Source organism: Mycetomoellerius zeteki, unplaced genomic scaffold (assembly GCF_001594055.1).
Source record: "Mycetomoellerius zeteki isolate Tzet28-1 unplaced genomic scaffold, Tzet1.0 scaffold49, whole genome shotgun sequence".
Lineage (NCBI taxonomy): Eukaryota > Metazoa > Arthropoda > Insecta > Hymenoptera > Formicidae > Mycetomoellerius > Mycetomoellerius zeteki.
The window spans coordinates 232,672-260,437 of record NW_017257489.1 but is presented as its reverse complement, the minus strand read 5'-3'; the positions used below and the strand labels follow the sequence as shown (position 1 = coordinate 260,437).

At 33.8% G+C, this 27,766-nt stretch overlaps 1 protein-coding gene across 1 annotated transcript in view; it reads left to right on the top strand.

The window, feature by feature from the left end:
- Nucleotides 1-27,766, top strand: part of LOC108727392 (uncharacterized) — a 66,239-nt gene that overhangs the window by 16,595 nt on the left and 21,878 nt on the right. The window contains 1 exon segment of the mRNA XM_018455509.1: nucleotides 27,405-27,722. Coding sequence (XP_018311011.1) covers nucleotides 27,405-27,722 — 318 coding nt within the window.

Sequence of the window (27,766 nt, the reverse complement as noted above, 5' to 3'; positions counted from 1 at the left end):
ATTATTTGGTATTTTGTTTTAACTGTTGCGATAACTGTGTTAACAATAATGAAATAATACAACTGGATCTTTTCTTACACAGAACGTTAGGTTAATTAGGTAAACTTAGAAACGAGTGCTTACATTATGTCCGAGTAAAAATTACACAATAGAGAGGCGAATTAATGCAAGACAAATGAACGCTGATTTCTATTTGAAACAATTCCGCACTTCCGCATCATTACCGTCCTTGTTCACAATTGATTTCCGCGTCCGATTACCGATACAGAACTTGTGCGATCACCGAGAAGTTGTATCAAATCTATTCAAGTCTACCTTGAATCCCAGTAAGAAATTATTGGAACAACGCAATCTAACTTATACAAGTCGGTAAATCTTACCGTAAAGCTTACCGTTATTCCGCATAAATTTTTCCAAATATTGAAAAATACTTGCATTTATTCTGTTTCATCAACCAGCAAAGCCAATTGAAGTGACATCGCGATAAAAGAAACAGACTACAAAATCATATATAGCGATCGGTCAATTAATAGATCTTCAGTTTCTTCTGTGTATGTGAAAAAGTAAACTATTTTAATATTATGCAATATTAAGAGAAAATCGACCGATGAAATTAAATATACATGAATGGAAAACGCCATATTCGGTTAAGGTGGTTCTTCGTGTCTAATAATATTTCTTGTAAATTTTCGCAATAAATTATTTACAGGATTTTAAAGATGCTTATTAGCATCAATAATATTAAATTGCTTGTCAATTTAACTTGTAAAATTATTATTTCAGCTTCAGCTTAAGACCGTATTTCGAAACACGGACAAAACACGACAAATAATCGGCGCACAGTTTGCTCACAGAGAGAAAAAAATTTGCCATGAACATTAATCCTATGCCATGAGGCATTTGCACATATAGGAATCGCAAATTATTTGTAGGTGTAACGAATATTTATTCTTTTTTGTATTCGCTACAAAAATTATTTTCAACGAATGTACAATATTTATCAAATATGCAAATTTGTTTACTATAAACAGCAAACAAATTTGACAATTAAATTTTCTAATTCCTTTTGCGTTTATCGTAAACTTTTTCTCTCTACACTTGAATTGAAAATTATATAAATTCATAAAAAATATTATTAGGCACGAAGAACCGAATATGGCGTTTTTCACTCATATACAGGGTGTTTCCAAATTAAATGGCAAAACTTCGGGAGCGTGTAGAGGAGTAAAAAACTAAGAAAAAAAGTCCTATAGACATATGCTCGTTTTTGCTCCGTTTCAGAGAAATCGAAAAAAAATGTTTACATTTCTTGCCATATCTAGCACCGACATATTTGATTACATTTTCCACTTTCTGTTATGAATTTGTCAGTCGCTCTTTGAAAGCCTTTAACAGTAGATGAATTTTGTCTTTTGCAATATGCCGCGTACGTATTCTAATAGTGAATATGCTGATATGGTTTTTGTATACGGTTTCTGCAACGGTAATGCTTTAAAGGCGGTGCGAGAATATGCACGACGATTTCCAAACAGAAGAGTGCCAAACCGAAGAGTGTTTATGTTGACATTTAATAGATTGCGAGAGACTGGAACATTTTCAATTCGACAAGAAAACAACCGATTTCAAGCAGCGTTACGAAGAGATTTGCAGGCAGGGAATCGTATTTTACAACATTTTGACAATCATCCTGAGACCAGCGTTCGGAATGCGTCGGCTGTATTGGGAGTGTCACCACAAACAATTTGGCGAACTGTAAAAGGAGATAATCGCTATCCCTACCACATTCAAAAAGTGCAAAATTTATTACCTCAAGATCATTGGAACAGATTGAACTTTTGTAACTGGTACCTTCAGACATGCCACAATGATATTTTATTTCCATCTAAAATAATGTGGTCAGATGAGGCAACATTTACCAGAGGTGGAATAATTAATCAAAGGAATTATGATATATGGACTCATCAAAATCCCAGGTCTGTTAGAGAATACAAATTTCAGCAAGAGTTTTCTGTTAATGTCTGGCTTGGAATTTGGAACGACGTTTTAGTGGGACCGTTTTTTTTACCTGCAAGATTAAATGGGGACCGTTTTCTAAATTTCTTGGAGAATGAATTTTCTGACTATTTAGAAAACATCCCATTACAACAACGTACTGAAATGTGGTTTCAATTAGATGGATGCCCTGCTCATTACAGCAGAGTCGCTAGAACCTGGTTAGATAGAAAATTCCCACAACGATGGATTGGACGTGGAGGAGCAGTACATTGGGCAACTCGTTCGCCCGACTTAACGCCATTAGATTTCTATGCATGGGGTACTCTGAAGCAAGAAGTTTATTCTTCGCCTATTCAATCAGAGCAACATTTGAGAAATCGTATCGTAGCTGCAGCGAACAGAATATCGCAAGAACAGTGCCTGGCTGCTACAAGAGCCGTGTTTGACAGATGCAATGCTTGTATTGCTGCAAGAGGTGCACATTTCGAACAAAATCTTCATTAAAAAGTTTATAAATAAAATAATTAAAATAATAAATTAAATATATTTTTTTCTTTTTTCGTGATTTCCTGCGAAACAAAGCAAAAAGAAGCATATGTCTATAGGACTTTTTTTCTTAGTTTTTTACTCCTCTACACGCTCCCGAAGTTTTGCCATTTAATTTGGAAACACCCTGTATATATGTATGTTCAAAATTGTGTGTATGATATTTTATTTCGTTTATTTTACTCACAAGATAGACGACTGACGAGACGTTAATAGAATTTCGTCGAATACGTATCAAATTAGAAAAAACGGAGACAAAAGTGAGAATTAAAGTTCGCGCGAATTTCTCAAATCCTCTCAGTTGTCACTAACACATTGTGCCAGGATTTTCCGGACTTCCGGTTTGAAATTTATGGTTTATTGGCAGCAGACCTCTTGTCTACCGCCCGCACCCGTCTTCTCGTTATCGCTTAAGCGCTTTAGAAATGGTATGCGTGTACCATCCGCCAAAAAATTGAGGAACACACCTAAATGATGGTGATTGACGTCACTGGTTGCCTCGTTACATGAGCGACGTTAAGCTCACAGAAGCAATGATTTCAGTGGAATTACTTCTTCCTCTGCTGATCAAATCTGTGGAATATAAACTAAGCACACGTATATTATATACAAATGTGTGTGTGTGTGTGTATATTCGATAATCAAACTTTTAACAATTTTTCTACAGCAATGCTTAAATCACATCATTTTTACGATAATCAGACCTCTCGACCGCTGAGATAAAATCTTGCATTCACTGAACCAAATCTGTACTTAAATACAATAAGATATTCATTGAATTATGAAAAAATAATGAAAATTGGTCCAATGAATTCTCATAATGACTTAGATTATAAAACTATTATTAGAATTCATTGCAAGAATGAATATATAGTTGCATAAATGAATCCAATTATTGTATCAATGAATTAACTACATTAAGTCGGACATTAAGTCGGATATTGATTAACGATCATTCATTGGACCAAAAATGAACAAAATTTTTTTCAATATTGAAATCGATAATATCGCTTGGAACTTCATGCATTTATATTATGAAAAATAGTTCTGCGTTTGTGCGAAATATTGTATTATAATGCGCTTACACGAGGCGTATGATAAAATATGCAAAAGCTTCGCGCGCGATTACTTTGACGATATCAGGAAAATACAGTGTAATACGCGATATAAGGAAACACTGTGCGAATTTGCATAATGTAAGGCATAAGAGGAAAGGATGGAGGAGAGATATCGCGAAAACGCGTTAACGTACTATGAGGCGTGAGATAAATAATTTATCTCGCACTTGAGGACAGAATTAAAGCGCTCAATTAATCTTGAATTTATAATTTTTAAGCATCTGAGCTTCCAGAGTGCTGTCTGTAAGCTTCTGAAACTACTCCTAATCTCTCTACAGCTCGCAAATTCTCTACTTGCGCGACAATGTCGCATGGTCCTTCGGCGACAAGCCGAAACCGTTGTCAGGTGCCTCGCCTCCGAAATAGCTTTGAATATCTTCTGGCAGCGTGAGCTAACTACCATACGCGTTCCAACAGTTTGCGGTGCTTCCAGCGCATACGAAATACTCTTCGTAATGCTCGCTCATGTTGGGCTTTGAAATTTAATGATGGTGATCGGTTCTCGTCCTGTTCTTCGGTTACACAGACTTGCGACTAAAGCTGTTTTGAAAAAGAACATACGAACTAACGAAATACATATTCTATGCATTTCAGAGGTAAACGGTATATAGAGTAATTTCATATAAGCAATTCAAACTTTATTTTTTTAATTCCTAGAGACTTTTTGCGTTAATTAGTGTAAATATACTAAGCAAAAATGTGTACGTTCAATTAAAACTCTTCTTTACATTATAATATATTGAACAATCCTATTTGCGTTAGTAATGGAACGAGATCGTTAAATAGATAGGAGATTTTTTCCCAATTTCATTCCTCCACTCTCGCTTCTATTACAGGTAATTTCCATTTTCGCACGCGCTTTGCACTACGTCCGTTCGCTAGAAAATGGCGAAAATCAGCACATCAAGTGAGACCTGGCTTCCTCGATACTTCTAACGACGTCTCTCGTTGCATAAGAAGTAATGCACATATGTAAACGCATTTTTCACGCTCGCTGAAGACAGAATTCTTATAATTTTGTCAACTCCATACCACTCTATCGCTAAAATATTTCAAGATTATTCTAATACATGCAACTGAGATTAGGTCTTATCCGTTTGAAAAAAATAGAACCTGCTGCCTGTTGAAATAATCCATTACCAATAACCAAATCTATGTAGTCCCTGCGAGAAGCACCGGAAAAGAGAAATTTCATTTCTACGTTTCGTTAATCCAACACGAATCGCGCTTTGATGGTCACCCGAAATTTGGACAGATTTCAAGCGAATTGGCAAATACCATTAGCGTGCATACCGAATGCAGCTTACGAAACAAACTGACCTCGTGTTTACCCTAAAAGAGGGAGAGTGAGAGGTGGTACGAATTGTGGTTTGGTCACGAATGCGGCGTGATTAAACCCACGTTTTGTTTCGTCCGCATTTGGATGAAGGCAAAGCGCCGAGAATTACCACGCTTTTGAAAGTTCACACTATGGTACGCCTCCGCAACATTAAATAGTTTTGCATACACACGACGTTTATTTAATGGAGCGACAGTCGCCAGTAGGTGTAACACCTGTCGAGAGCTCGAACAATATCCGCAATGCGACCCGAAATTTTATGATATATATTAATATTGTAAATTTATAACGTATGTGTACATATTATCGTCATCATGTATTTTGCAATTAGTGGATACCTTTGCACGGGAAAATTAGTAACTCATCATCAGAGAGGTTGTGTGTGTGTGACATAACATTAAAGATTAATTAATTCGATGAGAGAGGCTGTTTGCCGTTCTTCAAATCTTTATTGACATTTGTAATCACGCGCGAAAGAGCTAGCTATCCTTTTAAAATTTCATAACGTATCATCGTTATGACGCATTGTATTCCATGTACAAAACCGAATGACGTGCGTAATCTTAACGGAGTAATTAAAAACGGGAACTGAGGGAACCTGTTAAGCCTCTTGCATTAAAGGGGAGAGCCTACAAGATTCTTGTTTAGAACCCATTAAAAAAAGTTTCTTACGAGAAATATTTTTTAATGGGATCTAAAGCATACAATTGTAATATATAATATAATAATTAGCAAGGCTATTAACATTAACATTTCTTATATTATATCGTGTTATCACTGAAATCAAAATACATGTATTAAATTTTATCAAATATTTGTTTGAGTGATATACTGACTAAACGTTTTATTTAATTTATAGTTAGAGTAACTGAGTACGAGCGTGGCATGGCAGACTATCTACTACTAAAAAAAATATTAGAAACTATTTACTTTTTATATTAAAAAAAGAATTTTTTGAAACCCTTGCATTTTTGCTATATATCCCATAGGAGTGGAATGTACGGCTAATCATAAGGGAAGGGGGTGAGATATATGATTTATGTAAAATTTACAAATAATACTTATAAATAAGACGTAAAATGATACAATAACTTACAAAATGTGTTTACAAAATTTTTTATTAAGGAATAAGAATGATAAATACTTATATGAAGTAATGGATAATAATTACAATCTTTCGCATATATTACAAGTGTTATTACATACGGTACATATTTCATGTAACGCATTTATTGCATTTAGTGCACTGAATTTAATCTGCGTATTTTGTATGCTTTGGCCATAAATTCTGTCCACTAAAAGTGCCGTCCCAAACAGATAGGATGTACTAGACACCCTTTAATCAAAGACTGGCCATAAGGATTTCGTCAAATTTCTCCAAGCGAGAAAAGAATATAAGCTATCTCACTCTTCCACTAATAGCAGTGTGTATGCATGATGTATACACACCGCTATTGATGGAAGAGTGAGATATACTCCTTTCTCGCTTGGAGAAATTTGACGAAATCCTTATGGCCAGTCTCTGATTAAAGGGTCTCTAGGATGTACAAAACATTAAGCTGAACAAAGCACTAAGCACTTGCATTTTGCTATACTCTAATGTTTATTATTCCTTTATACTTACGTATCACCAAGTAACCATTAAGCCTTTTGCAATCTCTGTAATAATCATTTTATGTAGATTATGATATATAATTGCCATTAATTGCGCTATTCATTACATTAACAAATGGATTCAACTGGCAGTAATTTTATTAATATTAACAGTAGGAAACTGAAATCATAACACAATACTAATCTAACATAAAGGCATATAACAAAATAGTTGCGTGCACATTCCTTCTATTTTTTTCTGATTTCTGCAGCGTAAATTCTCGCGCAGCATAAATACTGAAATTAACCTATTATATATATTGTATTATTTAGTTTACTGTTTAAGTAGTACTAATGCAGACATATATTTATTTGCTGTAAACATGTTTTTTTTATTTATTTCAAGAACCATTAATTTAACTATCATTTTTATCGATTAAATATTTATTTACTGCAATGTTTAGTTAGTATCACTGAAAAACATATATGTTAAGGTTTAATAAATCTTTTCTCAGAGCTTTATGTATAATATTTATTCAAACAAAATAAAAAATGCACAAGTGCAAATGCTTATTGATTAATATTGACTCCTGTAAAACTCAATATGCGTGATACGAACGTTGTTGGAGAGCAGCTCTGCTTCAGAAATGGAGGACATAATTCACTTAACGTGAATTCGTGCTCCCAACATTACTATGCAGGGAAGCGTGCATAAATTTCGAATTGTTCGCCAAGTTCGAACTTGCGTGACTTCTCGTCCTCCGAAGCTGCCACCACAAGCAAGTCTCATTATGTGCGAATCCCAAAGACCCATGTGACCTTTGTGTCTCTGGTGAATTCATCTCAGCACACACGTAAATGTCTTTCATGCGTGCGTACGCCAGCATCTGTGCACATCGCGAATCATCATGTAAACGTATATGTTGCGTCGGAAATGCCAGCAGAGAGCCGCGGGCTATCGATAATTTAACCAATCCTCTCGACAGTCTCGACCGGGAAAAGTTCTAGGGAGGAGTTATATCGGCTTTTCGCGCTTTCGGAAAAGGACGGAACAGCCGGACGAGGGACATTGAACGAGAAGTTTTGCAGATTCTGTATAGGAGAAAACAAAAAATAATCAAACTTTACGCTGACTCGCTTGAGAACGCAACATCAGCGAACTGTGCGAGCTGGAATTTCATAAAATTGAATAAAGAAGTAGGAAAATTGCTCAAAAAATTGAATCATAGTGAAAAAAGTCAGTGAATCCGCATTATTGTTGGCGCAATCTTAGAACTTTCTTGCGTCGCGTCAAGAAATTAATCGCGCAAAAACATAAGGTGTAAATTTAAATGAATAATTCTTTGTACTTATCATCAATGTAAAATGGAAATCGCGATTTACGAACGTTTGTTATTACACTTTATTAATTAAACTAAACTCATTTTGAAAGAGATTACTACGCCTTAAGAAGTACGAAAGATCAAGTGGCCGAATAGGATTTCTATGAATTTATAATTCCTGTTATTAAGAGTTTACAACAACATAAGATGCAATTAAAGCCGATAAATTAAGCAAATTTGGCATTTGACGAAGAGATTATTACATTATATTCATCTCTCAACCGTAAATGTAAGAAATTACATTTAGAATTACAGTATCCATTTTCAAGCCCGACTGCCACCTATATCTCTTACATCGCTTACATGTCGACAAATCAGAGTAATGCATCCATGAATTTTAAATATAGTACATAATGTGATAAAAATTGTTTCACGTTATGTACATTTCGCGCAACCAACTATAAGAAGTTAATTATTACGTTTCCCACAGGAAATTGAATTCTAACACTTGAATTTAATTTCTACTGCTTTAAAATATTTTAACGGGGTCACCAAAGAAACTCTTGAATTTACCTGAGAAAATTATGGAGGAATATAGTTGCTTATTAACGTACGTAACCGCAACGCTAATAAATTATTGGTTGCGCAACATTATCAAAGAGCTGTTGTGCTGCTATTGTTCCTTTCGGTGAAATTAAAAAGTAATATCGTGGCATTTTTGCGGCGGGAACTTGAAGAGTTCGGTTTGAAAAGTTCGCAGCATCTTGTCTTAGCAGTAATAAAAGTAAAATTAAGTCTTTTCAACCCAAGTCTTTATTTTTCGAAAAAACATTTTTCATGACTTTCAAGATCTGCACTCATCTCTTCCGTTATGAATTTACGCAATTCTTGAAGAAATTGTCTTTTGATTTTTTTTTAATAAGGTAAAAAAAATTATACATTTGAGGATTCAGAGAGATTTCTGTTTTGAAATATAAATAATTGTGAAAAAAAGTTAAAAGGAATTATTATCTGCATAAAAAAGAAGAGTAAAAGAGAAAATGCTACGACCACAAATTTAATCCCTTGATGCTTCCATTTTGCTGCCAATTCTCTCTTCAAAGTTTCGAAGACCCTCGAAACCCATCGGCATGAATAATTATATGCATGTACGTTCAAATCTCGAGATACTGCTTACGTAATGCGAGGAGATCAGCATATTGCTGAATCGCGTTGTCCATTGAAAAAGTGACGATAAAAATGTCTCGCTGGAACAGAAAGTTCTCGCTCTTGAGGACGGCAATATACGTCTATGTAATATTTCGTTCGTGAGATAAAGCTTTAACAAAAAAGATAATTTTGAACGTTAATGATAGACTTTATTTTGTTGTAATGTGAAAAATATTGAAAAAGTTTATCAAAGTCGAAATATAATTTCTTCGCGTGTCGAGAAAATATTTTTCGAAAAATGTTAAATCTGTCGACGTTGTAATAATGAATGTCAGAGGAATTTTCTCTCACTCTTCGCTAGTACGCATGAATTTTCGTTGAAATTCCGTTACAATCGATTCGCGACTTCGATAGGAACCCGAAGTGCACGCGCATGAATGCACATCCGCGACGCACACATACATGCAGAAATACCTGTTTGATTCTGTTCCCCAAGGACATATATATTATATGCGATCAAGTTTAGGCGCGACATTAAATTCGCCTGTATTTGAAATCGCGTATATCACACTCCGCGATAGAGCGCACTGTATTTAATATTAGAGAAAAATCGGACAAAATTTATTCCAAAGTCAACACGTCATGCCAACTGTCACCGAATTTGAAGTTGTCGATAAAAAAAAAAAATTTATCCGCCTATATATACGATATATATCCATGCTATGATTTTCTCGAGGATTAATATTTCAACGGATCTTCCTCGCTTCTTTGCTCCAAAGCGTACCCATATCATCGTATTGCCATTATTCAAATGTATGCCACGTTGCTTTCCGTTTCAACAGGCTCATCGCGAGCTACATAATAACGAAGCATCGAAATTTATTTGTCTGAATTCCACACTCGCATCCGAGAGAAAATATCTACAAAACCTTTGTCCGTTATCACTCGGTCGTCAATAACGTGTACCAAGTATTATCACAGTGAACATTAACAATATTTAAATAAAAATATGAATAAGAATATAAGGCATATAAGAAGATAAGAATTATAAGAATAATTATAATTATTCTTATAATTTTTCTATTTTTATTATAATAATTATTACAATAATAATAATAACAATAATAATAATTATTATTATTATAAGAATAAAAGAATATAAGAGTACATTAATAACATCTTAAGAACTTAATGAGGACTCTCAAAATTAAAAAAAAATATTAGGAAACTAGGATAAATGAGAGTACGATGCGGTACTTGGTGCGCAAATTCAACATACAATTAATAAAAATTAAACATAAATATATTTAGCTTGCTTCAAATATCAAAAATGTAGTTTCTGCTACATTTGAGGCTATCCTCAGCGATATACAAATAGTTTAAAAAATGGAATTTCTTACTCTTCTGCATAACAACTTTAAATTGTATGTTAAATTTTTATTAATCGTATGTTAAATTTGCGTACCAAGTCTCGCGCCGTACTCTCATTTGATCTAGTTTCTTAATATTTTATGAACATCTCAAAAGTCGCATATTAAAATTTATTCCTGTCGGAGCATGAAAACGTTTTATCTCGCCTCATGATTCTTGATATCTATTCGTGTTCTACGACATTTCGGATTAATTCAGAACCGAATTATTGACATATGTTCGGTCAGATCTGTGCAAACGAGAAAGAGTTACGGCGCGCTGGAAATCGTTATCTCGCGCACGTTTGATCGGAGCGACTTCATAGCCACGAGAGGGTAAGTTTCTTGAGTTTCTTTGTACCATTCCGTGGAAGAAAAGCGAGGAACGTTGATTAATTGCCGGAACGCTCATTATACTCAACGTGCATCCTTAAAATCTACCGGTGCACCGCGTGCGATGAAAGATTTCCTCTTCCGACTACCTCGTGAACCTCGCGGCATACGAAATGGTCTACTCTGCGCGATAATCGGAATTTCTCGCCGTGTCGGTCGCAAATTGTCGACTAAAAACTAATCGAGACCACGCCCCGGCATGTGGAATCGCAGCACGTTCTGCGATACTTTCGCATTCAGATCGCAAATCCGTAGTGCAATCGCGCCAGTTGCCCAGCCAGAGAGAGTTAATGCTTTCCGTAGAAATAGATTAATTAAAACTTGAAAGAACGATTTTGTGTTGCGTGAAGGGAATCGTTAAGAATTAATCTCGGTGGGAGTAAAGATCGACAGTAAATGTTTAATAATACGTTGTTCTGTAAATTAAAGGAATGTCATTAAATACAGTCTTTGGTTACATTTCAAAAGTTGTATTAAAAAGAAATACAATGCACGTGATAGAAGATGCCACTCAATTTGTAAAACTCTTTTTTTAGATTTTATCGGGAATGATTTAATTAACAAAACATTAATATTTGGTGAAGCGATAATTACAGGTGACTAAAGTTCAGTAAATACTGAACTAGTTCGATTGTAAATTCTCATTAGCCACCTAATGGCAACAATGATATTGAGGGTGCAGCGTATAACTTGGAGTATTATAGGGCTCCAACTTCTGAAAGGGGCAAAATTTACGAAGTAATGATACACGGGTGACCTGTGTTCTTATACTATTTCTTTAGAGCTCTTTCTTTGTCGTTGTACCTACTTTGAATATACTTGAAGACAACGATGCTGATGGCGATCGTACAATGTTAATACCGATGAAAGTGATGGAAATAGGAGTTCTCACAAAGTTTCACGTTTTCTCCGAGATTTTAATTACATAAGAATTTGTTACCGTGTTCTATCTCAAACTGCGATTAATCAAGTGTTTCATTCCGTCCGCTTTATAAAGCAAATATGTATAACAGTGTCAGATCAATTATCGTTTAATGTGTGGCTAACATTACGAAGTAACACGAAGCATTCAAATGATCGCGTTAAGAAACAATTTACCCGTTTAATAATTTTAAACAGTGACATAAAATTTTATCGGTAAATTGCGGTATCGCAAATTTTCACCAGTAAAAATACGAAACTTTTGCCATTGTTGAAATATGCACGAGAAACTTTTTTCGAGCGTGCAGGTGACGGATTTGGAGTTCACATCGTCGACGTTCTATAAGCGACGTAGAATCCAGAAAAGTCAGCGGCGTGGAATTCAATCAAAGAAAATCTAGGCGCCAAAGCTCGTTTTGAACGTGGCGAGATTTCCTCTTCAATTTGAAGAATTGAGGACAATTACGCGTCGTTTTTTAATACTTTCCGTGTGTCCCGTTCAGTCCATCTCGTTTTATCCATCTCTCTCTTTTATTACTCACCGACAGAAAATCTTCTTGTTATGCAATCCCTAGAGCCTCTTTTATTTTTCTTATAGGCAGCCGATGAGTATCGAGCTGAATCCGTTTTAGCGTCAAAGACGGATGTACTCTAACAGATATCAATTTTATCTAGATTGAAATGTACAAGTTCCTCCCGAAATTGCCTTTGTAAGCAAAATGCTTTTATATTCTCGCGTTATTTCACTACGTTTTACTTATTCTCCCAAACACTTTCAATTTTCTCTTCTTTCCTTTCTTATCTATTTAATTATTACCATTTATTTACTAGTAACATAATTTTAATTGTAAAGAGCAGGTCTATAATCTTTTTATTAAAATTTTATTGGAAGTTTATTTATAAATGAATCTTGTTTTATTAATAAATCTTGATATTTTTTACGCATAAACTGTTCAGACATACGGAAATTCATTGTATATCTTGAGAGGGACTCTTGCAATTTAAATCTGTATATGTAGCAATTATGTAATTTCATTTGTATGCAACATGTATTATAGTAAATATTAATCTTAACGCTAATATTAATGTTACTGAGTTGATTGTACTATAATCATTGTGGCAATAATGGTACATTTGAAACACCATAAATTTGAAATCCTATGGAATCTGACACGCGATATTCTCAGTATTAATTGCACGTGATGCTGGCTATTGTTTTTGTTAATTACATTCGTGTATAGAACGCGTTGTGTTTAATACCAACTACGGCATTCCGTCAATTATCCAATTGTTCTGTAAATGTATAATGCAAACATTTGTTTATAACGCGTTATTACAGTATGTACATATGTAATACGTATATGTATATATTATATAATATTAAATTTTTTATTTCGTGAAAAGAATAAAAATTTACTCACACAAATTTAAAAGAAAATTTTCACAAATGATACTCATTGATGTTAAATATTGATAAATGCTCTATTTCGTAGCTAATATTATATGTATATGTAATACAGATATATAAATAGCCATAATATTTCAAATTTAAAGAATGTGACGCATGATGCCGGCGCTGGCTGCGATACAAGACAAATTGATGGAAGAACGTAGGATGAAAATGCACCTCACATTCAATCATGGCAAAATTCCTGCTATTTTCGTTTTAAATAAAAATACAAAATAACGCATTATAGAATTTGAAGCAATTTTCTATAATGCTTTTTTATAAATCTCTCTAAAATTAAACATTTCTATTGTCTGGAAATTTATTAATTCACTATTCAATGGAATCTATAGAAATAAAACAGATTATAGAATTTACTTAACAATTTTCTATAATAATTTTCTATAACTATCTCTAGAATTTAGATTTTTTATTGTCTGAAATTTTATTAATTTGTCACTATTCAGTGAGATCTATAGAAATATAAAAGAAATATAATAGAAAAATAATATAATAGAAATAAGATATTTTAGAAATATAATAGAAAACACTTTATAACAATTCTTTTAACGTTTTATCTACACTGTTTTATTTATTTTAAAAAATTTTATCTTTTAACGTCAGATAATTAATATAAATAGTACATATGTCAGAAGCAGCGAAATGAGAAATTGTATTTTGCGTCTTCTTGTATGATAAGGGAAAGTTGCACTCGAAAGATTTTATGAAAAATGCAATTTTCCCATTGGTATCATCTAAATCCTGGTATTATATGTTACTTCTTCAAGCTTCATCCCGACGAAATATCTTAACCCAGCGACTTAAAGTGCTGATTATTTTTTTTGTCGCAGAGAAGAAGAGGAAAGAGAGAGAGAGAGAGAGAGAGAGAGAGAGAGAGAGAGAAAGCAACGGAAAAGAGACTTTAGACTTATTGTCAGTAGCTCGCCTTTTCACATATATATGTAGGTTGAATGGTAAAATCTACCATTTGGGGTAACCATGATCCACGAAGAGTCTTCCAGATCCCTTCAAAGATTACACCATAGATTGGTATGAGCATCAATTGGTATGAGTCGCGTCGCGAACTCTCGTCAAATTGTAAATCGACCGTGAATACGATTTCACAGATTTGAGTCTTATCAGAGTTTTTCTAGACGAAATGCTGGTGGTGTAATATATAAAATGATATTGAGGTGCCTCTCTTTCGCATAAAGATATTTTTCGCTCTGCATTTTCGTGAACGTTTCGTTTAAAACTTCTCGCGGTAATAATATAATTTTATTGAGAAGAGATAGAAAAGGAGATTTGCCCAGCAATCATATGGTCGTTCACTCCTGCTGGGCAAGGGATCGCGCATCATCTTGAAAATATCAAAGTTCATGTAGACTCTAGTTACAATGTAAATCCTGAGCGATCGATATAATTTCGCCAACTTCAATTTTGCTGTACGATAGAATATTCTCTTTGATTATATCGTTTTATAAGCGAAGTATCGGAAAAACTTTATGTTGAGCTTAAATAAAATCGTCATAAGATATTTTTTATTACAAATTGTAGCTTCAATGATAAATACATCCTAATAACGTATAACATTTGTAAGATAAAATTAAACCTTATAAAGATGTTACAAATATCTTCTTAAACATCGAGATTATCACGTTGAATAAAACGTTTCTCAGTAATAAATATTCATTACGTTCAAATTCAATTTTATATGTTGGTATATTATTTCTATAATCTATGGGTCGACTGAAATTATGGAGAGAATAAAAAGAAACATACAAATTTAGCGGAGCCTTCTTCGGTATCCTTAGGACATCAATGTCACAAGAGCTTTATACGAGTTATCACTTATATTATGACGGCCTTTCGCAAATTATTAAAAACACTGAATAAAGATAGACATAGAACAATACAGACCAAATGAACCCCTAATAAAGAAGCCTTTTCCGCGCAGTTTATGAAAATGATCGAAATAAATAATGAAGATTAAGTGGATATTTTCGCCCACGCAGTGAGATACTTTCAATGAACAAAAATTGCCTCTATATATTCAAATGCCTGTGTATACATGATGGATACTAAGTACTTTAAAATATTGTAAGGGATGACTCCCCTAACACAAAAAACTTCATACAACCATATATCCAAAACGGCTTAATTTTAAAGGTGCAAAATTGAAGGGAAAATTTAATTTTTTCCAAAAATTTTAAAAACTACTCAAGTTATTTTGATGAAACTTTATAGTTTAAAATTTCATCAAAATAACTCGAGCGGTTTTCGAAATTTTTGGAAAATACGAAATTCTCTTCCTTCAACTTTGACATCTTTGAAACAAAGCTGTTTCGGCCATATGGTTGTACGAAGTTTTCGTCTCAAATTTGTGCAAGGAATTACCTCTTAAACTCTTTTAGAGTATACATACACACACACACACAAATACGCACACCTACACACAACAGCGACTCGACAGTTCGCAATTCGCAACGAAAGTCCGGATAAAAAGGCATCTGTTGCGGCAATTGGCATCGCCATCGATAAGATAGTCCCTCTCCGGTTTCTTTTGACAGACGGTACACTATCTGTGCGCGATAATGGACGGTGAAAGGCGCATATTGGAACAAAACGAGAACGAGACAATGGCACGAAATGCAACCGTGCGATGAGAATCGCTGGATAAAAATAGAACTGATGTCCTTTTGTATCGAGATATTCACGGATGCGGAACAACAACTGTGGCTGTCTGTGTCAATCATATTTGTCGTGTTTTAAGCCTTTCCACTGCTCTCTTTCTTTCTAGACACGCATTTCATATATCATCTGTAAATGCTGATAAGACCGTGTTTAATAAAGTATCGTTATCGGTTTCACCGATGGAATAAAGGGGAAAGTGGCAAAATAAAAAGCAAAGGCTATTTTCTATGATAAAAGAAAAATTATATATCTGCCCTTTATACGAATCTCCCCACAGGCATTTTCCCATGGCATCTATCATAGATGGTGGCACACATTGATTGATAGGTTTAAAATCACATTGTTATCGTTCTCCGTTCGATTTTCCTGTCTTATTGACGTTTGGGATACTAACGCAAAACAATTTCGCTCGGAGAAATTGTCTCATAAAAAACTCATTTAGAGAAAACCGGAGGGATAGAGACGAGGTGGAAAGAACGATCTTTTTGAATAGAACGATCGAACCATCGTTTCGTTTCGTTCATTATCGACTAATAAGGATATAAAAAGCCAATAAAATAGCCACTCGCAATCGCCTGTCGTGTGGTGTCGGATTTTTCTATTTCCTGCCACTCTTTCAATCACCGATCCTATATCAGAGGAATTACAAGCATTGACACGCTTTCGATTTTATAATTCCGACGCAAATTAATTACGATATCGCGGAAAACGCGTGCAACTAGTTATATATTAACATTTAAACTTTTATAATAACAAACATTTATATTAACGAACTTTTATTACGAAATAAATTTTTTGCCTAATAATTTTAATAATTAAATAATTAATTTTGTGTTTCTTCTCGTACTCGTTATTTTGTTGTAATGTTAAAGTGAGATATTAGACTTAAAAATTACATTATTAATAATCAATGTTAATCTCTATACAGCAAGCTTTATATTAAACTTATGAAAATAAATCTTTGATAATTATTTATATTAATATTTTTATTTTTTAATATATGCTCATCTTTAGGAAATTAGTTTGTAATTTACAAACGCAGATTTTATTAACATTTTTTATTAAACATTATTTTTAAACATTAATGGCGTTATTAAGAGTGCATTTCAATATTCATATTGCCAATATTGAAAATTTATAATTTACGTTACATATTATACATATCCTATAGATTTTTAGTATTACAGTGATTATTGCAATGCAGTCTAAGTTATGAAGTACAAAACATCTTTTAATATTTAAATTTCTATTATAAAATATTTCTAGTCAATTATAAAAATAATGCGATTTATTGAATGGTTATAAAGATAATAAAGGATCAAAGTAAAGACTGAAAGTAATGACTAAGTTCGTTATCGTTACCGCAAAATGTAACAACCTTACAGTTACCATTATAAAAAAAGTAATAATTGTTATTACCGAAAAAACATAACGCAGATGATAACGGTGTTACAAGGAACGCGATATACCCTGTATAATTCATGCAAATTGTTAACCGCGGAACCATATGTGGTCTCTCTCACGAGGAGCGAGACAAACATGAGTCATGTTTCAACTGATTTGGCGACCAGCCAGCGGGTGATTTCATTATACCGATTGTTTCTTCCGTAGTGTCTAACCGCGGAACAGATTCCGCCTAACCGACGACGGTTTATCGATCGGCCTTAGCTCATAACGAGCGTCCCGTGAAGGTACCACAGCGTCAGCGATTTTTATGATGCGGATAAAGCGATGAAAATGAGACGGTACGAATGAGCAGCATCCAAAAAGAGAACGATATCAACAGCAACCCCTGCTAGGCGCACCTGCTAGGTCAGCGCATCGATCTCCGGAAATTCACGGCCCGACTCTCGCCCGTCCCTATTCTTCGCCGTCTTCTCTCGCTACTTCCATGTATCATTGTCTTACACGTCCGGCCCCTCGACAAGAATACGCGGCACAAAATGTCTCGTCCGACTATTGTCTCGGTTACACCCCATTCATGAAACAGTTCGACTCTCAAAGCCTCTGGTCGATAGTGAACTTAGGCGCACTCTCATACTATCGTAGCGACTCAAACGTAAAATACTCGTACGTATGTAAACGCACATTGATATCGTACGGAACTATTGGTGGATGGGGCGGATTGTATTTTCAGAATATCGATACATCGACGATCTCCGAAGACTAGGTAGACATTTATTGTCTGCCGTTTCTAAAAGGCTTATTCGAAGCAAACATATACCGAACGAAGGATATAAAAGTATCCTTCCGAGACTTCCGGTCGTGTAGATAGGAGAATGGCATGCCCGAAGAAGTATTCCGTATACGATAAAAGTAGCTTTCTATCGCGGTCACTTCTCGAAGAACGATTGGACGACGACTAACACAAAGTGTTACGTTTGATGCTCTAATGTCTTTTTGAAAGTCCCTTCGATAGAAATGTTGATTTTACGGTAGAAAAATTATGTACTAATACAAAACAGTAATCTGCACTTTTGACTTTGTTTAATACTTTATTAATATATGTGAATTCTCGCATTCAGTAAACTGTACTACTTTCATATGTTTATCGTTTTTCAATTAGTTATTCAGGTTAGATACATTAAATCAGCTCTCAACTGCAGCCACGCCTATTGCATGCTTTTGGTGTTTTGTCATGTACTATACATATTGCTTTAAATTTAACTGCAAGCTATAGCATTTAATAAAGTTATTATTATTATGTTTGGATTGGTAAACGATATTACAATCGTGTACTGTTGAAATGTAAAATTTTATGAAAATACGAATCCGGTTACAAGTGTTTTTTACGAAACGTTGTTTTTACAAAGACCGTCGAAAAGTGATTTTTTAAAATTTTGTTCCGCGTTGTGGATAACTAATTCTAACAAAATAAAAATGAGGGATAATCATAGCGGAAATTGTGTTAATTAATAAAAATTGAATAAACTAAAGAATATAAAGTTTTGTAGAGAGGTTTTCGTTTCTCGACGCAGATAATTCTTGTAAACGTATATGAAAAGTATTTAAGTTTTATTATCCTGTTCCAGGATTAATGGCTCACAAAAATTACGAGACGAATGGGCAAAAAAGTTCGAAGTTAGTCAATATTGTCATAAATTTATACGTGTGCTGAATATTCGACCTGACATTTCAATAGCAGTAAAACCTGGCGCAAAATGATCATTCGTAGTTTATTTTAAAAGCACACATGGAAAATAGAACAGTACAGACACGACGTCCTGTGGGAGCTGTTTGTTAAAACAAGAAAAGGGACCAAGTCATTAAACAGGGACGAGCGACATTTATTGTTTCGGAATACAAGAGACTGAACTCGGGGACAGTTTGGGAAGAGAGTATCGCGATAATTAATCGCACCAATATAAATCTCCTTTTCTCTCTACAGCCTTGTGTCCACGATGCTAGAACTTGGTCCGAGTTCTTGGATCCAGGAATGTATAGCCAATCAACATGTAGTTTTTACGGAAAAATGGTAAGTTGATTGGCTACACATTTCTCGATCCGAGAATTCGGACCGAATTCTAGCACCATGGACACAGGGCTTAAGAGAAGGTACAAAATCAAGAAGTGTCGAATACTGTAGCGACGAAAGTGAAAAAGAAAAAATAAATGACCTTTATTTAGTTTTATCTCTACTGTTTTCCATCGGTTTTTTCTTGATATCCTCTTCTTTATTGCTTTCAATTGTAAATTTTTCAAATAATCCAAGACCAATTACACATTCTGGATAAAAAACAAACCCTTACAACCTAATTTTTTATTTCCTTTATACATCAATGTCCTATATAGAGAATATACACTTCTCACACACATTCACAAATCAGCATGTCATCCTAATTAAATAACACTCATGGCTAATCTCGATCTATGTCACTATGACTTCAAAACTTTTTATCACCTTTATTATTTAATAGCTAAAAAATTACTTTTACAGCTTCCTGAAGTTATAGTGGCATAGATCGAGATTAACCATGAATGTTATCTAACCGGGATATCCATTGAAGTCTTAGTGGCACAGACCGAGATTAGCTATGAGTGTTATCTAATCGGGATATACTGATCCGCGAACATGAGAAGTGTATTCTCTGTATGTAGTATTGAAGTCTCGTACGACAGGTAGACATTAAAGGTGTAGGGTACAGGTATTGATGTGTGCTGATATGTTCGTTAGCACAATGAAGGGGGGTGCAAGGGTGTGCGCTTGCATCCCCGGCTTATGAAATAAGTGGGAAAGAGGAAAATCCACAGAAAAAAAGAAGTCGCGTAATATAGAATATAACTTTTCCAATTGAACAAAAAACTCAATGCAAATATTAATTAACATTTGTAATAAAACTTTGGGAAATCCATTTTAGAAAATCAATGTTGAAACAAAAACTTGAGTTCTTTGTTAGTTGCTGTCCAAATTTGTTCGTCACATTACGGTTGCAAAGTTAATCATCCAACATTTTAAAGAATTAAATTTCTATCGTTCATTCGATAGCTCATTTGCATATGTATGCACATTTTGAGTTTTCGTTTGCACACTTCCAGTAGAAAAGCTTCAAAAGTTCGAATTCTTTTGAGTGCACCCTCCTGTAAGTAATTCTGCAGGCGCCCACAGTCAGCACTCATTGCTGTCCGTTCTCGATTAGTAATGATCGATACGGACAATGAATCGATGCTCGGAATGTGAAAAGCAATAAAACATCAGATTATGGCATGTAAGTCTTGTGTTAAGCTTTCTTTCTAATCATCAAGAATGTAAGTAAGCATAAGATTTACAGTAGAAACTGAGAATTGTTGACGTGTCCTGATCCAAAAACTGAAAAATTTACACAATTGAGAGTGATAAAGAAGAGGATATGAAGAAGAGACATCGTCACGCTGGAAAACATTAGAGATATGTGTGTGTGTGTGTGTGTGTTGCAAATGTTAAAAGACTACATATTAATTAATGAAAATTAAATTTTTGTATTTTAAATGTTTATTATATTTATATTACAAATGAGAAAGCTGAATAAAAATTTATTCATTCATTCTCTCGTCCACTCTTTTATCACATAAATCTTTATTTATTTTTTGCAGCAAAATTCGTACAGCTAATAATAATAACAAAATTTTACGCATCTTGTATTGCAAACATTTGTCAAATGCTTACATATTCCGAATCTCAAAGATATTAGTTCGTAAAAGTTTCTCTACGCAAAAGTACACGTTTGAGATACATTTCTGTTGATGTAATAAATAGACCGACGGACTCGTATAAAAATTCAGGTCGTATATTTTGCCAATGTCGATTTTCGCGATGACAACTCGTTTCGCGGAAAATGTTCGCAGACCACGTGTATAAACTTGATACTACGGAAAAGGTAAGTTGGAAATTGTCCAACCAGGTCTCGTACCAACGCCGAGAGATCTTTTTAACTTAGTCTTATACCGACGCGTAAGTCGCGCGTCGTCCACGTATTTTATGTTAGAATTCGCGCGAACACTTCAAGAATCCATTTCCATTCGTCACTGTGTCGATGCCGCTTTTTCTCACCATTGATCCTCTCTATCTCACGCGAGATAATAGTAATTTATCATGAAGCCTCCGCGCCATTCTGGTTGTCAGATTCGCGCGTCAACATATGTTTCTTTCACTCTTTCTGCGGTGGTACACAGTTCAGCGTTGTTGAACCGCAAAGCTGTTATGACATGAAAAATGTTATATGGGATTTAACCCATATAACATTTTTATCCGTTTTGCTTGTTGCAATATGATATTTGTAGTAGTGGACGTTCTCGTGTTTTCACTTCTCAATTTTAAATTTAAACAATGATGTATCGTATAGAATATTTGCAACGATTATGTAAATGTGTTCTTATTCTCATTTAACAGAAACTCTTCGCAGTTTTTGTGTGGACTTAATGTGCCAAGTTGTCTCGCGAGGTTGTCGCTCTCATTTATTAATAAAATGAAGGGAATAAAATTACATCATTATGTAAATTATTTATGAATGAGGGGACATTGTGACTCAGTTATGACTCGTCCGTCATACAGGTGCAATTAATAATATTCATTACGAATTAACAGGATCCACTAATTTGACAATTGATGTGAAAACCAGAGTATGTGTCAACTGTAGCGTGAAACATGGCTGACATCTTAATTATCGGAGATGAATTATGATTGATGTAATTACAGTATTCATGCAATCGATCATCAAGAAACGAATAACATTTCTCGCATTTAATTAAAGCTCGGTACTTCAAATAAAATAATTTTATTTGATTTTAATTCTATCTCACTATTTAAAATACGGAACCAGCATAAATGTATAAATATAAGTTTTTGAAGTAATAATAAAAGTTTGTGTATTACAGTCATTTCGATACAATTGAATAAAACGTACACATAAATTTAGCTTTTTTTGTTATTTTATTTGCGATTTTATTGCTTTAGCTGAAGCAATAAAATTACGAATAAAAGGTAATAAATTAGTAACAAAAAAGCACTAAATTTATATGTATGTTTTATTTAATTATGCTACAGTGGCTGTGCCAGTTTAACAAACATTCGGTTAATATGTTTGATATCGTTCTTAGTTTGCACGCATGACTGAAAAGCATTGAAATCCAAACGGTAATCGTTACAGTAAAAGAATCAATAGTTGGATTTAGCCTCGAATCGAAATTTTTCAGTCCAAGTCCCTGGTACAAAACGCGATGATATTACGAATATAGAAATTCGCTTTTGTCCCTAAGAATGATGTACTCTATCTACAGTCTTTTTTGGTACAAATGAAATTTCACTCAAATTTCTCCGAAATGGAGGATGAAGTCCGATTTTCTCTCCTATAATATTTATTTAAAAAACTATTTAGTGAAGTAATTGAGAGTTTGGTGCAATATAATAAAGATACTGAAAGGTAACTAAAATTTTACACGTTTTTTGAAAGCTTATTAGAACAGTAAAAAAACTTGGGCTGAATGGAGGGTTAAGAATATTTTGCAACTTAAAAACGTAAATGCCATAATCGGGGTCGAGCGGTAAGTGATAAACGGAATGCAACAAGTAACTCACTCATCGACCGATGCGTCGCCATCACCTCATTCCTTTCAGTTTCCGGACATGTCTTTCCTTCTTTCTGTGTAAAAGGTAGCAAACGGGCGGGGCGATCGTCTATTGCGCAATTCGACATTCCCGACTCGTTCATTCACGGTATTCATTTTCAACGGGTAAAAAGACGAAAAATCAAAAAGTAAAAAGTAAAAAGTAATTCGCACCCCTGCCTCTGCAACGAAGCTAATGCCCGTTTTCAAATATAGATTAATCTCGATTTAACCGAGACTTTAATCTTTATCTTTTTCTAATTCTAAAGCTCGGTTCCATCAATGTAAGTTTAACTTTAATTTCGGTTTAACTTCCTATTTTTTTTCTAATTTTAAGAATTAGAAAAAAATAAACATTAAATTGAACAAAGATTAAAGTTAAAGTCTACATTGCAGCATTGGTGAAAACCATAATTACTGCATAATGTCCCTATTCTGTAACTTTTAACGACAGTATCGATGTTATTATATTGTCATTGCGTGATTTTATGTTACATAACAAAAAAGCTATTCAACGACAATATAACGGTACTGAAATGGTTAACTATCGTTAACTACATCTTAACACTTTTCAAGGAAAAAAAGTCGGGACGCAGACAAAATACGAGTCTCGAGCATCATTTCCCTTCCTTTTTTAAAAATTTTAATTAAATCTTTACGTCAATGAAACTGGAAACAACTAGAAATGAAGTGTTTTCAAACAAGCGATGGATGTTACGAATTGACGCGCGATATATTGAATGCGGCGCGTTTCGTAATACTCTGCGAATATTCTGCGTATAATATAATAATGGACGCCTCGAAGCGATCGTCCGTTATTCGATTCAAAACTTTCAATCCTCATTAGCACGCGATAATCACTTCCGACGGAATAAAAGACGCGAGATTGCGAAACATAAATTATCCGACGGGAATAGCTCATCGACCATTTCGGTATGTGCACTTTTCGAGGAGAAAGACTAGCCGCGAAGTAAAAGCGAGAGAGCTTCGAGCACCACTTTTGAAATCTTTATAGCGACGAAATAAAAGATAAATAGACGGACCAAGACGATCATCCATCGTAGCACACGATATTCGCTTCCGACGAACTCGAGATACTAAAAGATACAAGATCTTGAAGCGTAAAACGGTCCCTAGACAATCATATTATTGCACAATATTCGATATTGTGCATTATATTATCGTCTATATTGAGTATCTAGATTGTTTTATATTTTTTAAAGAGGTACTATTATAGTAAAAATATTATAGTAAAAATAATATTATAATAAACAAAATAATTGTACAATAATATTGAGCGTCTAAAAGCCGTTTAACCTTTAATAAGTCGAAATCAAATAGAAATATTCACTATGAATATAATCATCAATGAGAAGAGAATTAATATATTCTCTTATCATCAATTAAAAAACTATTTATATTTACCCTGAATAAATAGGCATTATATCGAATATATCGAATTTGATTAATTAAAACAAAAAAGTCTATTTATGACGATATTCATTATTCGATATACTCGATATAAGTAACGCTTATTTATTCAGGATGAATATAAATAGTTTTTTAATTGAAGATGAATATATGTTCATTCACAGTGGATATTTCTATTCGATATCGACAACTCTAACTCTTAAGGGGTAATATCTATATAAAATTTTCAAAAAATCGATTTTTTTTCCTTTTAAGGTACACATTAGGGTCTCAAAAATGAAGTGCAATGTCGTTTTATTGCGATACATAATTTTTTTCAAAAGTTATAGGTTCCTAAAAATTCAATTGTTAACTTAAAAGTATTCACATTCAAAACTTTAAACGCGTTTTTCTCAAAACAGTATTTTTTAAGTTGGCTAGCAGTAAAACTCAAACAATTTTTAATCTATTTACTTCAAATTTTAATAGTATTTAACAAATCACATTTTCTAAAGAAATACGTAGAATTTTTTTGATAAATTACAAATTTTGTGAATTACAGCTGATTTTAGTCAACTATTTTTATGACGAAAATGGAAATTTTTGTTTGTACTTCCGCCATTTTGTAAAAAATCAATATTTTCAAAAATCTCCATATTTCTATAGATATTTGAATAAAGAAAATAAAAAAAATTTGTTTTTTGTTTTAAATAAAAAATTACGACACTTGTGCTGCTAGCTGCGGAACACCATGCTATTTCCATCATGCTGCTGCAGATCCGCCATTTTGATAAATAAAATTCTGAAAAAATTATTTTTTGTACTTTTTTACGTGCTTAATAAAATTATGAAACTCATTTTTTAATAGCACGATTCATTAAACAAAAAAAATTCCCAAACGTAGTAACTTATTTACAGCCAATTACATAAGTGTTACCTTTTAATACACACTGCAATGCAAACAAAACAGAAGGCATTACTTCTAAAATCGTGATTAATCTATATAACGATGAAATGGAATATATCATAAATCATTTCTGATTTTTTTGCTTGATAATCTCATACAACTCAATTTTGTTGCTCTAAACCTTTGAAAACTACTACCAGCTATTCCATGCCAGCATACATAGCATCTTAAACTTACCAATTCAATGAAAATCTCGATAGATTATATCGCAACAAAATTGAGTTAAATCAAATTGAAAATATCAAGCAATAAAATCAAGATTACATTGTCTTGTAAATTAATTATAATTTACCATAATTAATTTATTGTTAAATTTGTAACATAACATATTTAAAAAAATAAAAAATTAAAAATATGAAAACTCTCTCATCGCGAAAAATATCCGTATTATATCTGCATTTATTCGCTCTCGAATGTTGAATAATACTGACCATACTTTATACGCAACAGGTTTCGAGCTCTGTAATCGTATTATAAGTGTTAATTTTTTATCATTTGATTTACTTTTCGTGGAAACAGGAGCATTGAGAGCTCAGCTGATGTTGGTTCACGGCGTCGAATGAGAATTTACACGAGTTGTTGTCCTCGTAAACAGAAATGTCGCGAAGTCATGGATATGCATGTCACACCACGTTCGTTAAGCTAGTAGTTGCATTCAGAATATCATGGCTCTCAAAACGTGATACGAAGATGATGAACGCTTGCTCGGCATGTACATAATTTACAATGACAAATTTCTACTATGAGACACACACATACTCTCTCTTCCTCTCTCAAGATTTCACTACTTTACTTTGCCAAATCATAAACCTTATTCATTCGATATCGTCCTTTCAATGAAATAAATATGTTTCTGTATACTTTTTTGATTACAACAAACGATAACAGACATGCAGGTCAATATGACTCAGTATCTAATACAATTTTTTAGAACGGCTACTCGAACGAAGTTGTCGAACGAGAGCCGATGAAGACTTCAATTTCTTTTTCCAAGATGATTGGTCGAATTTCGACTTTCGAGTGCGTCCTCTCATCGAGATCCAATAAAATCGTAACAAGATGTGGAATAGATAGTACTCGTGTTGTAAAAGTTGGGTCGGGAAGTCCCTACTTCCTCGTAACTTGCTGTTCTACATCTAGACGAAGATCCTCGAGATTTTTTTCCGCGCATTCAAGTTGCTCCGGTCTCCACTCACGTTGAATAATTGCTCGTTAAAACGGGCTGAGTCTTCCTCTCACTTATCTTAGAGATCCAATATCGCTGCTCAAACAACATGTGACGCTTTTTTCGTCCGCGATGATAATTATACCATTTGCAATCGATCACCTCGTTCAAGTGGCAATCATCATTGTCAATATTCCATTGATACTGACTCTACAAGCTCTTTCTAGTCTAGGTTCTGAGTCTAAACGAGTTTAAACGAAGAAGTTTCAGTATCAATATGATTTATCACACACTGAAAAAAAAATATAGTCAATTTTAATAAATATTTAGTTCAATACTGCCAACTAAATATTTACTTACAGTAAATAAATATTTGTTCAGTAAAAAGAATGATTGTTAAATCAAATTAATGTTTCTTGTATCAAATAAATATATGTCTTTATATTTAATAAATATTTAGTTGGCAATATTGAACTAAATGTTTGTTAAAATTTACTATATTCTTTTTCAGTGCACAATATATAATTTACAATATAATTTACAATCCTAACAATTCATACACTTAAGAATTAATTTCATTTACTCGTACGTGACTATCTTTTTTTATTGAATATATTATATATTTATTTTCCTATAGATGTCAAGTTAGTATTATTGAAGGAAATGTATTAAGATTTAGTAAATTTTTTTTCAGTATACAAAATGTATTTTCATTAAAATATTTATTGTGTTCCCCAACGGTGAATTCTTTCTTTTTAATTTCGAGACATTTCTATAATAAGTTATTGAATATTATATAATTAGTAATTAGTTTTAAATTTTCGTATCTCAATTTCAACGATCCTTTATTGTTTAGTGCGATTCTGGAGTGGCTGTGGACAGATTCTTTCACGCCTTGTATTCAACGAGGAAGAAGCACCTGATGCCGTTCCTGCTCGGTACAGCTTGTTCCGAAGTCACCGAGACTCTAGCCAAAATTGTTCCTTATTGGAACGTGATCCAGGTGTCATTTGGCTCGACGGCACCAGCACTCTCAGATTCCAACGAGTTCCCCCTATTTCTGCGAACCGTTGCGCCGGATTCGAGTCACAATCCGGCCAGGATAGCATTGATCAAACACTTCGGATGGGATACCGTCACCGCGCTTTCGCAAACAGGCGACATGTACTCCTTGGTAAGTAGGTCGTAAGGGACACGAACGTCGCGCAAATCGACTTT